The sequence below is a fragment of the Girardinichthys multiradiatus genome, chromosome 22 (assembly GCF_021462225.1).
Source record: "Girardinichthys multiradiatus isolate DD_20200921_A chromosome 22, DD_fGirMul_XY1, whole genome shotgun sequence".
Classification (NCBI taxonomy): Eukaryota; Metazoa; Chordata; class Actinopteri; order Cyprinodontiformes; family Goodeidae; genus Girardinichthys; species Girardinichthys multiradiatus.
In genome coordinates, this window is record NC_061814.1 from 42,916,195 (window position 1) to 42,933,440 (window position 17,246).

Sequence of the window (17,246 nt, forward strand, 5' to 3'; positions counted from 1 at the left end):
ACTCAAGACCCAACACTCTGGATGAGCTAAAGGCCGCTATCAAAGCATCCTGGGCCTCCATAAGACCTCAGCAGTGCCACAGGCTGATTGCCTCCATGCCACGCCGCATTGAAGCAGTCATTTCTGCAAAAGGATTCCCGACCAAGTATTGAGTGCATAACTGTACATGATTATTTGAAGGTTGACGTTTTTTGTATTAAAAACACTTTTCTTTTATTGGTTGGATGAAATATGCTAATTTTGTGAGATAGGAATTTTGGGTTTTCATGAGCTGTATGCCACAATCATCCGTATTAAGACAATAAAAGACCTGAAATATTTCAGTTAGTGTGCAATGAATCTAAAATATATGAATGTTAAATTTTCATCATTACATTATGGAAAATAATTAACTTTATCACAATATGCTAATATTTTGAGAAGGACCTGTAGATCACCGATCAAGGGGGCAAGAGCCATTAGGATGGGGAGAATAAAAACACCTCTGGTTTTTGAGAGCCAGCTGTTTACATTTGATACCAGTTCTTTTAACAGCTAACAACCTGATGATTTTTCTTTGCTTCTTCAATTTCCGGTGTTGAGAGGGTGATAGTTTAATGTTACTCAGAGCAGTCTCACACAGAGCCTGAAGAAAGTCGGGTGAGCAGTGTGCGAGATGTTATGGATTTTCTTATAAAAGTGGGAGAGAAGACAACTCATTAACAAGATAAAGACGGACTTTGTCTTTAAATGTTTATTCAAAGGCATTCAGCGTTTGAAGATTCTGTCACTAAGCAAGTCAGAAAAACAGAGCAACGAACAGAAATCACAAACAGTATTTATACCAAAAATGAGTGTGTTATCTCAACTTCAAAGAGTTTTAGAAATATGGCCCCTAGACCCTCCCTGGGTCAGAGGTAACAAAGTTATTTATGAGGGTACCCATCTATCCTCCCTTGAAATATACACTTCAGGAAGTGTTAACCATAAAACTCTCCAGCATTTGAATTTAGAGTCCATCTGCTCTAAATAACAGAACACTAATAAAACACAGAGGAGAGAGGTAGATGGAAGGTCACCTCTGAGTGATAAAACACAGAATCAAATGAGAGAGGTGAAGGGAAGATCAGAGCACTTTAAAATAATTTTCCATTACACTTTCTTCTGAGATACAAGATAATCACATAACTAAAAGAAAATTCTACAAAACCATCACCCAAGATTATAATCAAAGTAAAACTAATAAAAGAAAAGAATATATAACAAATACATGTGTTATTTTATGGCCTTTCTCTTAGATCTACCTTTCTCAAATTACTAGCAAAGCAAAGCTGAAATAATAAGGATAACAACACTCAAAAAAAAAAAAAATCTCCAAATCTCTATATATACCACTAGGATGCTGAACATCAGTATTAACTCCCCAAACAGTTTAGAGTTATTACATCATTATAGCATCTCAAGCAATATAAAATCCATTGTTATCCATACCATCTGTTATCTCAAATGCATCACCATAGTCATTACAAACAGAAATTAAGTCTACATCCATATCAACTTTCAGCATGGAAATATTAATCAGTCTCATTACCATTCCTTTAACCATTGGAATAATGCAACATGAAAGAAACATCAAAATCAAAGATAAAAATAAAAGAATTACTCCAATCTTTATTAACCAGGATGTCCAACCACCATTAATGAACCAGAACCAAGGATTCCAAGAGGAACCCATATTTTCTTTCTGTTGAGTCGTAAGCAACTCCTGTAATTTATCATGGATACTTGTCATGTTGTTAGACACATCAGGAATAAAAGTTCAACATTGTTCCCCAATTAAAGGACAAACACCACCCTTCTCAGATAACAGGTAATCCAAAGCCATTCTATTTTGTAAACTCATCGTTGCTATAGCCTGCTGCTCCTTTCAGGAACAGTGACAGCATGCGGATCAGTCAGAGAAAGAAAGGTTTCATCCGAGGGGAAAGGCCTCAAAGCCGCGGCCTTTGCTGCTGAGTCCGCTGCTGCATTACCCCAAGAACAGAATCAGGCTGTCCTATGTGTGCAGCACACTTAACTACAGCCAAAGACAGGGCTGTTTTTAAATCATTGAAAGCCAGTGCAGGTAACAAAATAGCATCCAAAAGATTAGACACTTGTCTAGCATTCAAAATAGGTTTTCCATCTGATTTCAAAAAGGAGCGATGTTTCCACAATGCCCCAAAATCATGCACCACTCCAAAAGAATATCTGGAATCTGTGTAAATAGCCACAGTCCTTCCTTCTGCCAACTTGCAAGCCTCAGTTATTAGCTTTGGATCTATTTCTCATCCACATATGTGGATGAGAATTAATTCAGCAGTTTGAGCTGAGTAGTACGCTGGCAAAGGACCTGAGCGCAAAACAGCTGAGTCAGAGCACACTGCAAACCCTACTTGATTTAGACCCACAGCAGAACGGGAGGAAGACCCATCTACATACAAAACAAAATCAGGGTTAGACACAGGGGTGTCTTGCAAGTCAGGACGAGGGGTACAAACAACATTCAAGACAGCTGCGCAGTAATGACTCTCACCATCCTCCTCAGTAGGCAGAAGTGTGGCTGGATTTAATTGTAATGTTAGGCATGTCCAATAATATTGAGGAATACCTAAGCCACCTTGCTAGTGATAGATGAAACGTCTTTTGTTCCAGGAGGATGATGGAAACAGAATGTGGAACAAAAACTGTCAGTGGATTATGTCCAACAATGTCACGTGACACTAACACTGCTTTCTCAGCTGCAGCAATAGCGCGCAAACAACCAGGTAAGCCGGTTGCAACTGTATCAAGCTTACTGGAATAATAAGCCCCAAGTCGCAATTTATCACCATGGGATTGCAACAACACAGATGACATGAAACCAGATTTTTCATCCACCATTTGAATAAATGGCTTGTCAGAGTTTGGTAAAGCCAATGCAGGCGCAGAAGACAGGGCTGTTTTTAAATCATTGAAAGCCAGTTCTGCCTCATCTGTCCATTTAATTTTATCTGCAGCTGCCAGGCTCTGCCCATATATTAAACTGGCCAATGGCACTTCCAGCTCAGAGTAATTCAGAATGTGAGCTCTGCAATAGCCTGTCATACCCAAAAATGACATCATTTGTTTCTTTGTGACAGGTTTTGGGATTTTCAGAACTGCTTCAATGCACTGAGGGGACAGTTTTCTGCTTTTATGTGAGAGAACATGACAAATAAATTTCACTTCTTCCTGCACAAACTGCATTTTAGATGTTGAAACTTTGTGATCCTTTTTATGAAAATGTTGAAGCAGTTTTAAGGTATCTTTCCTACATTGATCTGCTGATCCTGCTGATAATAATAAATCATGAACATACTGTGTAAGGGCAGTTCCAGGAGACAGAGTCAAATCAGCCAAAGAGCTGTGTTAAAAATAGTCGGACTTTCAGTGTAGCCCTGACAAAGACGGGTAAAACAATATGGGTTCCCATCAAACTCAAAAGCATACCAATACTGACTGTCCATGTGTACAGGGACAGAAAAAAATGCATTTGCTAGGTCTATCACTGAAAAATATTTAACTTCTGGCAGAATTTGTGACAAAATCGTAGAAGGGTTCAGAACTGATGGTGCGTGGGCCACAACAGACTGGTTGACAGCCTGAAGGTCCATGACAAATCTCCATTCGTCAGGTACTCCAGGGGGCCTAATTTGTTTTACAGGGAACAACGGTGTTCTCACAGGTGAATTTGGACAGGGTACAATTACCCCAGCTTTAAGGAGGGAATCAAAAACAGGACAAATTCCCTCCAAAGCTTCCTTTTTCAATAAGTATTGTTTCTGACATGGCCTGCAGTTCGATTTAGGAATAATAACAACTGGCTCACAATCTTTAATAAGACCAACATCATATTTGTGAGCAGCCCACAATGAATCAGGCAGCTTTGCAAGATCTGCATCCGCAGAAGAAGCAGTAGCTAAAACAGATGTGAATGTGAAATCAGTTGCACTGTACGATTACAGGCAACAACAGTGGGACAATGTCTTTTGAAAGCATTTTGAGAAGGAGACACAAACACATATGGGACATTTGTCTCCCTCCAATCTGTGGCAAGGAGACAACGTCTAACAAAAAACCCCACATCCTTCCATTCCATATTTTCTAGGCCAATGATACATGCGGCACCGAACCAGAAACTTGAAGGAAATGCAGCTGTTCAGAGGTCAAAGTCACAGATAAAGTTGCTGTGTGATCATTCCAGTACATGTCTGAGAGGTGCACTCTCTCATTTGTAATTTTGTACCAACTGTCCTCATAGTCAAAATCAGGTCCTTCAGATACATGTGAAGTACAATGCAGATCAGTAAATGCTGTGATAAAATGTTGAGGTACAGGATCAATTGGAAGCTTCCACTTGTGTGCATATAAAGGTTGATATGGGGCTCAATGTACTGCAGTTTAGTCATAGTCAAAGTCCTTTTGAGTGTGAACTGTCGGTCCATCAGGGTTTGAAGTAATAGCAATATTCAATCTGCACATCAAATTTCTACCCATCAAATTTAAAGGACACAAAGGAGACACCAAAAAAGAATGTTTTAACTGCACTCCCTGTGGAGTGGAACATTTAGAGGAACAGAAAAACTTTCCCTAACTGTTTCACCTGAAGCAGAGACAGAATGAACATAACGACCACTCTTTGATACATTTAGCTGATAAAACAGAGTGTGTCGCTCCTGAATCAACAACAAAATACATTTCTTCACCCATCACCATTATAGAAAACATAGGCATTCTTTTAAAAGTAGGGTTCTGTGTATGGAAATACGTGCCTGGTAAAACTACGGAGCCACCTTCTAAGTGTATTATGGCCTCTGTAAGCAACCTATGTGAATAAGTATCATCATACAACTGTGTGTGTGTTTGTGAAACCTCACGCTCCTTGAGAGACCCCTCCTCAATGTGAGTGGCAGCCAGATCCAGGGTCCCGTCCTCCCCCCGTCAGTTGCCGCTGTCAGGCTGCTGCAGCTTCTCTGGACATTCATTCTTCCAGTGTCCCAACTGTCCACAGTTATGGCAAGCATCGGAGCAGGATCACAGTCCTCTTCCCCGACCTCTGCCCCGGCGTCCCCGGCCTCGTCCTCGAGAAAAAGAACCATGTTGATTTGTACTGTAGTACAGGGTATACAAGTCAGTTTCTCTTTTGTCCACTTTTTCCTTCTTCCTGTTGTTGATGACGTCATCGCTGTGTAAAGCATGTCGTTTCAGCTCCTCAAAACGCATCCCATGTCTCCAACCAACATAAAGTCTTAGTTTATGCTGTGATCTCAGGGAGAAGTCCTTCCATTATATATCCACACAGCATCTTTTCCCAGGGACCCAAAACAGTAAAGTCAGCGGGGCGTTCCATACCCGAATGTTTATTGAACGCTTCTTCCATATGGTAAAGAAAATCAGCGACTGTCTCATTAGGACGTTGTTTGACTTGTTGTAGCACGGCACAATCACTCCTCTGTGGAAATTTTGTGATCAAGTCAGTGAACAGATGTTCCACGGCAGTATACCATGGGCCATTACAATGATTTACATCACCATCTTCACCACCGGTTGTCACGACAAGACACACTGCAGGATCCATTAGTCCATTAGGTCTAAAATGAACCAAAACAGGAGTAAAAAAAAAAAAAAAGGTTTACAGCTATAGCATTTCAGAATTTGAATTTGGACAAGAATTTTACACACCCCGGTTGGCTTTTAAAGCGGTAAAGCTTGCGGCTTCCATCTACTGCAACAGCCAACATAGAGGGTGTGCATGCAGGGCACTGAAACTGATGCACCTGAGACAACCTCTCAACCTCAAATTTTGCATAAGACCATTCCAGGAATGATTTCGGCATGGTGTCTCCACATATCTTGCCACTCTGATAGAAAAAGTAAACAAAATATACCATGAAACCATATAAATGCATAGCAAACTAAGTCAATGTAGTAAACAATTGCTTCAATGATGTACTCACCCGACCAAAGAGTTTGGTGCGCTGTTCAAGCATACCCACAAAAGCTTGCCATGACATTCCTGGTGCAGTAACCTTGAGATCTTCATATGTGATAAGCAAATCCACTGCATAGAAAGTCTCAAAATAGACTGTGGCTGGCCAATAGCCACTCTCAACCAGATCACTAATGTCAACATCCCAAGCTTTTCCACAGGAGCAGGTGACAGATGGAAGAGACAGATTGTATTGCCCATAAAAAAAAATAAAAAAAAGATTTTTGGTCTGTGTCTCATAATAATAATACTAATTAATAATACTAATAACTAATACTATTACTAATAATAAACCATTCATTCCAATTAGAATTACTTGCTTTCCTGCAGAAATGGCCATCTGTCCAGTAGAGCAGCCACAGCAGGGAAGATTTACTGGCAAAAAGCACTCTTGGAATGAAGTAAACAAACATTTTATATTACAATTAGAGTACATCAAAACAGTGAAGGTTTTTCCCTAATCTTAAACATAAAATACCTTTTTCATGGTAGGAGAATTTTCCTCCTTCTTCCCTAATGTGAGTTGTTGGTGGCAGTGGTCTGCAGAATCCCTCTACCATGGATGATCTGTTATGGAGCATCATGGAGTCGTGTCTGGCAACATCACATGCTGCACAATAAAGTGGTCTTGGCAAACACTCCTGACACATCACAACTGCAATCATGGCTCTACAGTGGTGACAAGTTGCCTCTTTAGGCCTCTCAGATAACAAAATCTGATTGACCATAAAAAGGTCTTAACACAGTCCACTTTTCCAATGTGGAAGCTTTTCTATCTTTCCAATGTAAAGGGGCTAGGTTTTCAGCAGGCCCCAAAAGGTCTTGTACTTCTCGGATGAGGGAGCCTTGAAAAACAAAGACAGGGTTTGGAGACGGTGGTTAAGCATAGGTAAAACTAGCCATTATGAAATATAAAACATTGGCTACTAATCTACCTATGTCTTAAAGGGTCCCAGTCATACACTGCTCCTAAGTAGATGGAGCACATGATGGGTCCATGCTTCCGCAGGTGTCAGTTGGCGTGTCTGAATTAGTTTGAAAGGGACAACACAGTATAAGACAGGGATGGGCAACTCCAGTGCTGGAGGGCTGAAGTCCTGCAGGCTTTAGACACCTCTCTGCTTGACACACTTGATTTAAATTAGATGGCTCTCAACAGCTTGTTGAGCTCTACCAAATTATGTTAACCAATTAAACTCAGGATTGCAGCATCCTTTGAGGACTGGAATTTTCAGTACAAAGCATGAAACTAATGAACTGTAAAAAAAAGTATCAATAATTCCCACCTCTGGTTCTTAGCTGCTTTGGAGTTAAAAAGACAAGACCCTACCTAACACATTACACTATTTGAATATTAACAACAGGAACACACACACCCACGCATTAGGAGCATCTATGTACTCACATACATACTGTGCACACACAAACATAAGAATCAACCAAAGAACTGAATTGGTTGATTGACTTTTGATCCATTATTATGTCAAGCACAAACAATATGCTCTGTCCAAAACAAGCGTCATGATTCCGAGAAGGTTAACAGTAAAAAGAGGAAAAAAAAACATCTGTGGATGAAGGATGTTTTCGTGCCTCCTCCGTTCTACTCCTTTTGGGGAGAAGATTCCCTTCTTCGTCCTCCTCGTTCCACACACATTTCTCCGGGCATGTGTCCGACACTCCTTCGGGCTGTTTATGTTGAAAAGAAAGCAAAACAAATGGTTATGAGAGATGCTAATGTTATCTGTAAAACATTATCAGCTAATGTCTAAAAAAGACCGCTCTTGTCTTAAGAGTTTCAACCATTAAACTTATACAAAAATACTGTAAAAGCATTACGTACCTTGCATTCATCCAAAAGCACATTAGCAAGAAATAAAGCGTCGTCATCTTCTAAAATATCCATGTTCACCACATTGTGGTTGAGGCTTGATTGCATCTCCACACCAGGTGTTAAATGGGCAGTGGGCGTCACTGCGCAGTTGCGAACGTCAACAGAGCTTGCAGCTCACGGAAAATAGTGAGCTTTGTTAAATGGGTTTCCGTTTAGATTTTATTGAATAATATATATTTGATTAATACAGGTTTAAATTTGGTTTGTTTAATTTTATAACATGTACATATCCTGTAAAAATCAAATTAATTAAGAGGTCTCCCGTACGTGACGACTTTCATTACGTTACTGTAATGCGCCCACTAGTAGTGCATCGCCTGTCGTTTCCTGTTTCAATACCCCTAAGATGAATGTCGTTGTCAGGTTTATTTACATATAATAATAATAAAAATAATAATAATAATAAAACAATTACATATTGCATAAATCTCACAGAATTAAAGAAACAAAATACTTACAGTTGATTATTACAAGGTGTATTCAAATTTAAAGGATACAAATTATTAAATAAATACATAAATAAATAAATAAAGGTAACCAGTGACTGTCATCAACTTCCTTCCGGTTTGTTGTTAATAGCGCCCTTAGCAACCACTATAGTAACAACATAAACGTAGTATTCCTACTATTTTGTGGAGACCTGAAAAACTGTACATCGAAACGAAAAAAACTACGAATCGTTTACGTAAACTGAATGGATACTATGAAAATAAAGTGCCCATTTGTCGCTAGAAAAGCTATCAAAACAAAGTTAAAGCCACAATCTATCTAAAAATAAAGCAATTTCCACCGAAAAAAGAAGGATATCCGCCATGTTTTTTGTTCATGCTGCCGAGAAACTCAGCAGTCACGTGACCTAAAGTAAAACCATAGCAAAGAATGGGAAAATGAAACGTAGCTATGCTACTATTTCAGAGCGCTTTTTGTGAAATGGCTACGTTTTGCCTGTGGACAAACGTAGGTATTACACAATTTGAAATGAGACTGGGTTGTTTTGGTTTTAACTGTCAGTTATAATCATCAAAATTAAAGCGCAGACATATCCTTCAGGTGCAGAGAAATTATAGAGGAAGAAGAGAAAAGCCAAGATATGGGTTTGTTTGCATGTCTGAGTGATGCAATGTATATCCGATAGATTAGTGTAAATGATAATAAAAAACATTTGGTCTTTAGTTAAAAACTAGTGATATTTATCTTTAACTGGCCAGCAAAATATTGTGGCTAACATGCTAGTTTTTGTGTAATACTGAGGTGTAAGTTTTATGGTGTTGGTTGTTGGGGATGACCTCATATATTTGAGATACATCTATATCGATATCTATAGATATCGATATAGATATATATATATACACTCACCGGCCGCTTTATTAGGTACACCTGTCCAACTGCTCGTTAACGCAAATTTCTAATCAGCCAATCACAGGGCAGCAACTCAATGCATTTAGGCATGTAGGCATGGTCAAGACGATCTGCTGCAGTTCAAACCAAGCATCACAATGGGGAAGAAAGGTGATTTAAGTGACTTTGAACGTGGCATGGTTGTTGGTGCCAGACATGCTGGTCTGAGTATTTCAGAAACTGCTGATATACTGGGATTTTCACGCACTACCAATCTCTAGGGGTTACAGAGAAGGGTCTGAAAAAGAGAAAATATCCAGTGAGCGGCAGTTCTGTGGGCGCAAATGCCTTGTTGATGTCAGAGGAGTATGGCCAGACTGGTTTGAGGTGATAGAAAGGCAACAGTAACTCAAATAACCATTCGTTACAACCAAGGCATGCAGAAGAACATCTCTTAACGCACAGCACATCGAACCTTGAGGTAGATGGGCTACAGCAGCAGAAGACCACACCGGGTGTCAGCTAAGAACAGGAAACTGAGGCTACAATTAGCACAGGCTCACCAAAGATAGAAGATTGGAAAAATGTTGCCTAGTCTGATGAATCTCAATTTCTGCTGCAACATTCGGATGGTAGGGTCAGAATTTGGCATCAACAACATGAAAGCATAGATCCATCCTGCCTTGTATCAATGGTTCAGGCTGGTGGTGGTGGTGTAATGGTGTGGAGGATATTTTCTTGGCACACTTTGGGCCCCTTGGTACCAATTGAGCATTGTGTGAATGCCACAGCCTACCTGAGTATTGTTGCTGACCATGTCCATCCCATAATGACCACAGTGTATTCATCTTCTGATGGTTACTTCCAGCAGGATAACACAACATGTCATAGAGCATGAATCATCTCAGACTGGTTTCTTGAACATGACAATGAGTTCACTGGACTCAAATGGCCTCCAGTCACCCGATCTCAATCCAATAGAGCACCTTTGGGATGTGGTGGATTCACATCATGGATGTGCAGCCAACAAATCTGCAGCATCTGTGTGATGCTGTCATGTTAATATGGACCAAACACTTGCACACAACAGTGGTAGACTGCAATGATTTGAAGAGAACTTTAACAAGTTTGCTGGATGACTAAAGCTGATTGTATGGAGTTGGGCACATGTTCTTTGACAGCTTTGTTGCTACATGTGCTCTTACACATTTAGGCAGTGTGTTTGTTTACGATTTATCAACAGACACAAGTTGATTGTTGTGGAGGCACTTTTGAATCACTTTACATACTAAACAGTAAATAAAACTTGGAGCAACCATGTTGTTGTTATCCATGTTGTTCATCTCCTGATTGTTAGACATTTTACACAAACACAGTGAAACAGGTGGGCAGATGAAACAAAGAATCAAGAAGCAGCACCACAACCAGAATTCCTGAAATTCTTATTTTTTCATCTGCAGGATGGAAACAGGTGCTGCTTCACAATAGTTTTAGTTAACTGATCTTTCAGTTTAAATTTTGTGCCATGTGTCCGTCATAAAGCTTGCCTTCATCAATATATTGATACAACAAAAAGTAAAGTGAATATTAAATGGTAAATGTAAAAAATAATAATTATAATAATGAATACATTTTAGATACATTTAACAATCATGTTTCAATTAACTGAGTAATTTCTGCAAAGAGTCCTGCTTATTTGGACCAAACTGAAGGTCGTGTTTATTAGGAATACATTATATCAAACTTTAAAAACTGAAAGATTAAAATAGTGATGCAGTTATATTCAACTTATGCAAAGTGTGAAATTTTATCAAGATTCTATATATAAGCATGTTAAAATGCCTGTCATTATATTAATGTACATTTAACGATTACCAGGAAGAAAAATAAACAATTTTTAAAAAACCCTTAATGATCGGACACTTGAGCTTTATTAAAACAGTTTCCTTAGGTATACCTTTCTGTAAATATTGTATTTATTAAAAATCTCTGATTATTTTCCCTCTAGAAATTGTCCTATATTTTCTTATATACATTTTCACTGGATTTTGTATTTAGGTGGTTTCCTTATCAAAAGAATATCCCCGGTGTCGGATGAATAAAGGATTCTATTCTATTGTTCTACTCTGAGGTGTGATCTTACTATATTACTTTTACTATTATATTTAAGGCATTTAAAAAGCATTTATTCTCATTTTCAATAAGACAAGTGTGTTAACCTGAAACTGACTCCTGTGTCTACTTAGCTGTGTTGCTTTATCCCTGACATGAGCCTCCATAGTGTACAGAGGTGGGTTATCGCTTGCTTGTTCGGTCTTTGGTGAGGATTGTCCGATTTAGGGTCAACCACTCTGGGTTGGTCTCATCTATTTACAATTTCACCTTTTTGGACCAGAACAGATTTCTTCTTTGTCCTTGTTAGCAGCTTCCCATTTTAGTCAAGCTTGAAGGCGTAGATGGTGAAGCAGGGCTTCCTTCTGGTTCCATGCCCTCTGATTGTATAATAATGTAACATGGTTCACTGTGGACAGTGACACTGGAGGTCCAGATAGAAGCTGCATTGTTCTAGAACATCCTTGCCAAATTTTATTCAATTCAATTTATTTATGTAGCGCAAATTCACAACACATGTTGTCTCAAGGCACTTTACAAAGTCAAATTAATCGAATCATACAGATTTCAAGTGAGGTACGTACATTCCAATTAATCTTAACGATTCAACAATTCAATCAAATTCAGTTTATTTTTCAAATTGGTTAAAAAGTTTTTCTATCTAAGGAAACCCAGCAGATTGCATCGAGTCAGTAACCTTCAGCAGTCACTCCTCCTGGATGAGCATGTAGAGACAGTGGACAGTTGTATACATTGACTTTGCAGCAATCCCTCATACTGAGCATTCGTGTAGCGCCAGTGGACAGAAAAACTCCATTAACATTGACTAGGGGTTTGAGAGAACACAGCAGAGACACAAAAAGAACACACAAGCACTGATATCTGTACAAGGTGAGCGTATGTTTATATGAGCATGTGTGTGTGCATTTGAGTGTGTGCAAAGTAAGTCAATGAAGCACTGTTACAGAGGCCATTGTCCTTGATGATACGATGAAAGGTTCATCAACTGGCCACACAGTTCTGAGCAGGTCCACAGATGTCCTCAGGGAAGGGAGGGAGCAGAGCGTCATGTTTACATAACTTCCAGGAGAAGTTGAAGATAGCCAGCCATCAAGGCCGTGCAGGGGAGCCAGATTCAGAAAAACAACAATTATTTGGGTCAGGCCAACTCTTAATTTTCTGTCTCGCTGGTGCTTCTCAATGGCGAATCCAAACAGCCAAATTCAGATTATCATCTGTTACTATTTCTAGGATGATGTACTGATCTTTTTCTGGAGTGTTTTGTGGGTCTCTTAAAGCTTAAAGAGAAACATTTTCAGATCCCTTACTTCAGTGAAGAACTGGAGATAAAGTGTTTTAAGTGTTTATTGTGAAATCCCAAAGAAGTCTATGATAGAGTTGAAAACCACACATACAAACACAATCAAAAAACATCAGAAAACAAACCACAGCTAAGAATCTTAGAATTACAACAGCTTCTTCTACAGCTTTAATTCTAGTGAGTGTTTATGTAGTAATGAACTTATCAGTATGTATGTTTGGCTGTATGTCAGAACAAGACAAAGACAAATATATAATTTAATTCATACCTTCACCGTAACGCCTCACCATCAAAACGAAGGTCCATTGTTTCAGGAGCTTTGGTCCCAATAAGGTCTGTTGATCTTCAAAATTAAGTAACTATACCAGAAAATATGATTTCACACCCAATTACAACAATGTAGCAATACATACTCAAAGGCCTCAGTCTTCAGTTCCACCATTAAACTGCCATAGAGTTACAGAGAAACAGAAAACAATCCACATAACTTGTAACAAATAATTTTAAAAGACACTTTCTGAAAATATAATGTAAATAAAGAAATAAAAAACAAAATTAAAAAAATTAAGTAAAAGTGAGACAGAAATGCTCAGAGCGCTCAGTGAATGAAACGGATTGTCATCAAATAGCGGATTGTTTACATTGTGTTTTAGTAAATCACAAAGATCATACAGAGATTTTAATGAAACGTTTTAGAAAAAATCTGAAATATTTCAAATATATCTGTTGCTGATCAACCCAAAAAACAGCTGGAGCAAATTGATTGTTAAATATACTCTGCTGTATCACCTCAAATATTAAAACCTAAACAGTCTCAGTATTTGGAACAGTTGTGTTTTCACAATCCCTGCTGCTCATCTGCTGATTGTTAGATATTTTACAAGAACAAAGTGAGACCAGAAACATGTCCAAAACGCTTTTCCTAATGAACAAATACAAAGTTGTGTCTGCAAGGGGACTAAGAAACATACAAACTAATGTCACAAGACCAAGTACTTCGTTATCTAACTGGTTATCTAACAAAAAGTAAGCGGTGATGGGCAGGAAAAGCAGAGCGTAAATAAGCAGCACCACAACTTGAATGGCTATGATTCTTCGTTTTTCATCTGCTGGGACACTGAGTGCTCCAGACAGGGTTTTAAAAGTCCCAACCAAGAAGAAGATGAACAAGGGAAAGGGCACAAGGAGAGAAACTGCTAGGACCTGTGGAACCATCACAGGTGACATATAGGCAAATACTGAAAAAAGAAGAGAAAGAATCCAGACCACGACGCAGACCACTACAGATGTCTTAATGTTTCTTCTGAATCTGTACCACAATGGCATGGCGATGACCAAATACCTGTAAGAACAGATGTAGCTATTTATGTTTTGGAGACTCTCATGTACAGACTAATGTGATTATGAGAGACAGAAAAGAAGGATACACGAAAACATAGAATTACCTTTCAAATGAGATGCAAATCATGAATCCAACACTCGCTAATAAACTAAAATTCCAGACGATTAGTGAGACGAAAGTATTGCTAAGTGAATTCACGGGAATTCTGCTGCAGAGCTGAATGAGATCAGCAAAGAGAAGGTTGATGACATAGACTGGAGCACCTTGATCCCTTTTCACCTACAAGACAGACAAGATAAAAAGTAACTAATGACACAAGATTCCTCTAAACATGTAAAATTGTGCCTGTTTCACATATTCCAGTCATTTTTAAGGGTAACAAAAGTTGGGCTTACACCTGAAATGAGAGAGGACTAATATTTGAAGAGCAGGCGCAAAGTCAAATATCACATTCATTGTTAATAAATAGGTTCAAGTTACATTGTACTCACCTGTGAAAAAACTGCAATTATCACTATTAGAGTCAACGGAAGTCCAATGCCAATGGTGATCCAATTCATCCAGTCTAAGAACTTTAAAGGAGTGTTATAGTTGGGATGACTCTCATTGAAACTCTTGTTGCAGTTGAAGCTTAACTGGCAGAATCTGTTTTTCAATGATGTCTCATTGATTTTTAACTCTTCCATCCTTCAGTTTTGAATCAGAATTTTGAAGAAAGAGGTACCTGTAAAAGTAAGTGATGTGTGTGTAAGACTTGAAAGAAATCATTTCTGATTGTTCAAACATAGCCTGTAAATCTTAATGTTAAACTAGAAAATCCAAATAATGTAACAATGTATTGGTCAAAGTACATTACAGGGTTCTCGCCAGCGCATTTCAGTGTAGGGGCCCATTACGCTATGCTACGCTGAAAATCGGCCCTTTGACTGACATCTGGGCTTCCTCCGTGTGGTTTTTATGTCGGCTGTAGCGCATGCAGTGAGTCTGTTCCCACTTCCTTTCACCCTGTAAGACTGCTTACGGTAAAGCTTTCTAAAATCATGTCAGCTTCGAAGGGTGGGTATAAACAGCGTCATATCATGACGGGTCTGCCGAAGAAAATCCTCCCGCCGCTGCGCTTATAAACATTCCTGGTGAGAACCCTGCATTTTTTTTTCTAATGTTATTACAGAAGAGATATTTCATGTCAATAGGTAATTCCTTTTTAAATAAAATAAATAAAGTAGTGAACACATAAACAAATAAAGAGATGAGGAATAGCAATCAATCCATGATCATGAAAGAGACAAGAGACAGAGGCAACTGTGGCTCAGTAGGAAGAGTAGTTGTCTTGCAATCAGAAGGTTGTGCGTCCGATTCCAGCTTCCTGCTGCCTTTTGTTGATGTGCCCGGGGCAAGGCACTTAACCTCAAGTTGCCTACCGATCTGCGTATCGGTGTGTGAGCAATAGTGAGTGCAATTGGGTGAAGGTGGCTCTAGTGTAAAGAGCTTTGAGTGGTCTGTATGACTGGAAAAGCGCTATATAAGTTCAGTCCATTTACAAGGGGAAGCAGCATTTAGTTACTGTGCTGTTCAGCTTTGAAAGCAATTCCCTAAAAACCTGAGATGGGTTTGCTTTGAAAGCAATTCCCTATGTTTTTCTGTCTAAGGAAACCCAGCAGATTGCATCCAGTCAGTGACTTGCAGCATTCCCTCCTCCTGGATGAGCATGTAGAGACAGTGGACAGTCACTGGTGTTGACTTTGCAGCAATCCCTCATACTGAGCATGCATGTAGCGACAGTGGAGAGGAAAAACTCCCTTTTAACAGGAAGAAACCTCCAGCAGAACCAGAACCAGGCTCAGTGTGAGCGGCAATCTGCCACGACCGACTGGGGGTTTGAGAGAACAGAGCAGAGACACAAAGAGAATAAAGAAGCACTGATGCAGGAGTACTTTCTATGGGAAGGAAAAGTAAATGTTAATGGATGTAGCTCCTTTAGTCGTTTCACTTAGAAAGAAAGAACAGATAAACTCTGAGCCAGTTTTCAAGGTTAGAGTCAGAAAAAGAGCACATATAATTAGCTACAGTAAAGCTCAGTCAATCGCCATGTCTAGGAGAGAGAAAGGGTTAAACACTGAAAGAACAGGGCCATGTGGATCATCTGTAGAGGGTGAGCATTAAGTTGTTGCCAGCAGAAGTTCAGACCATTCCCCTCTCCAGAAAGGTGTCACAGGTAGACACAGAGCCAGGCCAGGTGTAGCTTCTAGGAGGAGAAAAGAGAGAGAACATAAGGTTAAAAGCTGAAATAACAGCAAAAAATTGCAAAATTGGAGAGTAGAGTGAGAATGTAGCGAAGAGAGTGAAAGTGGTCATTATGTCCTCCAGCAGCCTAAGCCTATAGCAGCATAACTACAGAGATAGCTCAAGATAACCTAAGCCACTCTAACTATAAGCTTTATCAAAAAAGAAAGTTTTAAGCCTAGCCTTAAAAGTAGACAGAGTGTCTGCCTCACGGCCTAAAACTGGGAGCTGGTTTCTCAGGAGAGGAGCCTGATAACTAAAGGATTTGCCTCCCATTCTACTTCTAGAGACTCTAGGAACCACCAGTAAACCTGCAGTTTGAGAACGAAGTGCTCTGTTAGGAACATATGGAACAATCAGATCTCTGATGTATGATGGAGCTAGATCATTAAGGGCTTTATATGTGAGGAGGAGTATTTTAAATTCTATTCTGGATTTAACAGGGAGCCAATGAAGGGTAGCTAAAGTAGGAGAAATATGATCTCTCTTTTTAATTTTCATCAGAACTCTTGCTGCAGCATTTTGAATCAGCTGAAGGCTTTTAACTGCATTTTGTGGACATCCTGATAGTAAAGAATTACAATAGTCCAGCCTTGAAGTAACAAATGCATGAACTAGTTTTTCAGCGTCACACCTGGATAGGATATTTCTAATTTTGGCAATGTTCTGGAGGTGAAAGAAGGAAATCCTAGAAACGTGTTTAATATAGGATTTAAATGACATGTCCTGGTCAAAAATAACACCAAGGTTTTTTACTTTATTATCGGAGGTCAATTAAAGCCATCCAGGTTAAGTGATTGACTAAGCAGTTTCTTTTTTAAAGACTCCGGTCCAAAGACGACAACTTCTGTCTTGTCTGAATTTAGAAGCAAAAAATGTATAGTCATCCAAGTTTTTATATTTTCAAGACAATCTTGTAGTCTATCTAACT

The 17,246-nt window shown here is 39.1% G+C and overlaps 1 protein-coding gene and 1 long non-coding RNA gene across 2 annotated transcripts; both read right to left on the bottom strand.

Annotated features, from left to right (window-relative positions):
• Positions 1-1,115: 1,115 nt before the first annotated feature.
• On the bottom strand, positions 1,116-6,219 carry LOC124859408. Its single transcript, XR_007036084.1, has 3 exons — positions 5,997-6,219; positions 5,722-5,900; positions 1,116-5,630 (listed from the first exon to the last, which is right to left on the bottom strand). It is a non-coding gene; the product is annotated as an uncharacterized LOC124859408 (long non-coding RNA).
• A 7,275-nt stretch (positions 6,220-13,494) lies between these two features.
• LOC124858785 (mas-related G-protein coupled receptor member X1-like) lies at positions 13,495-14,592 on the bottom strand. The gene is made up of 3 exons (XM_047351000.1): positions 14,524-14,592; positions 14,136-14,311; positions 13,495-14,032 (listed from the first exon to the last, which is right to left on the bottom strand). The coding sequence occupies exons 1-3, from the start codon at positions 14,590-14,592 to the stop codon at positions 13,495-13,497; spliced, it is 783 nt and encodes a 260-aa protein (XP_047206956.1).
• Positions 14,593-17,246: the final 2,654 nt, after the last annotated feature.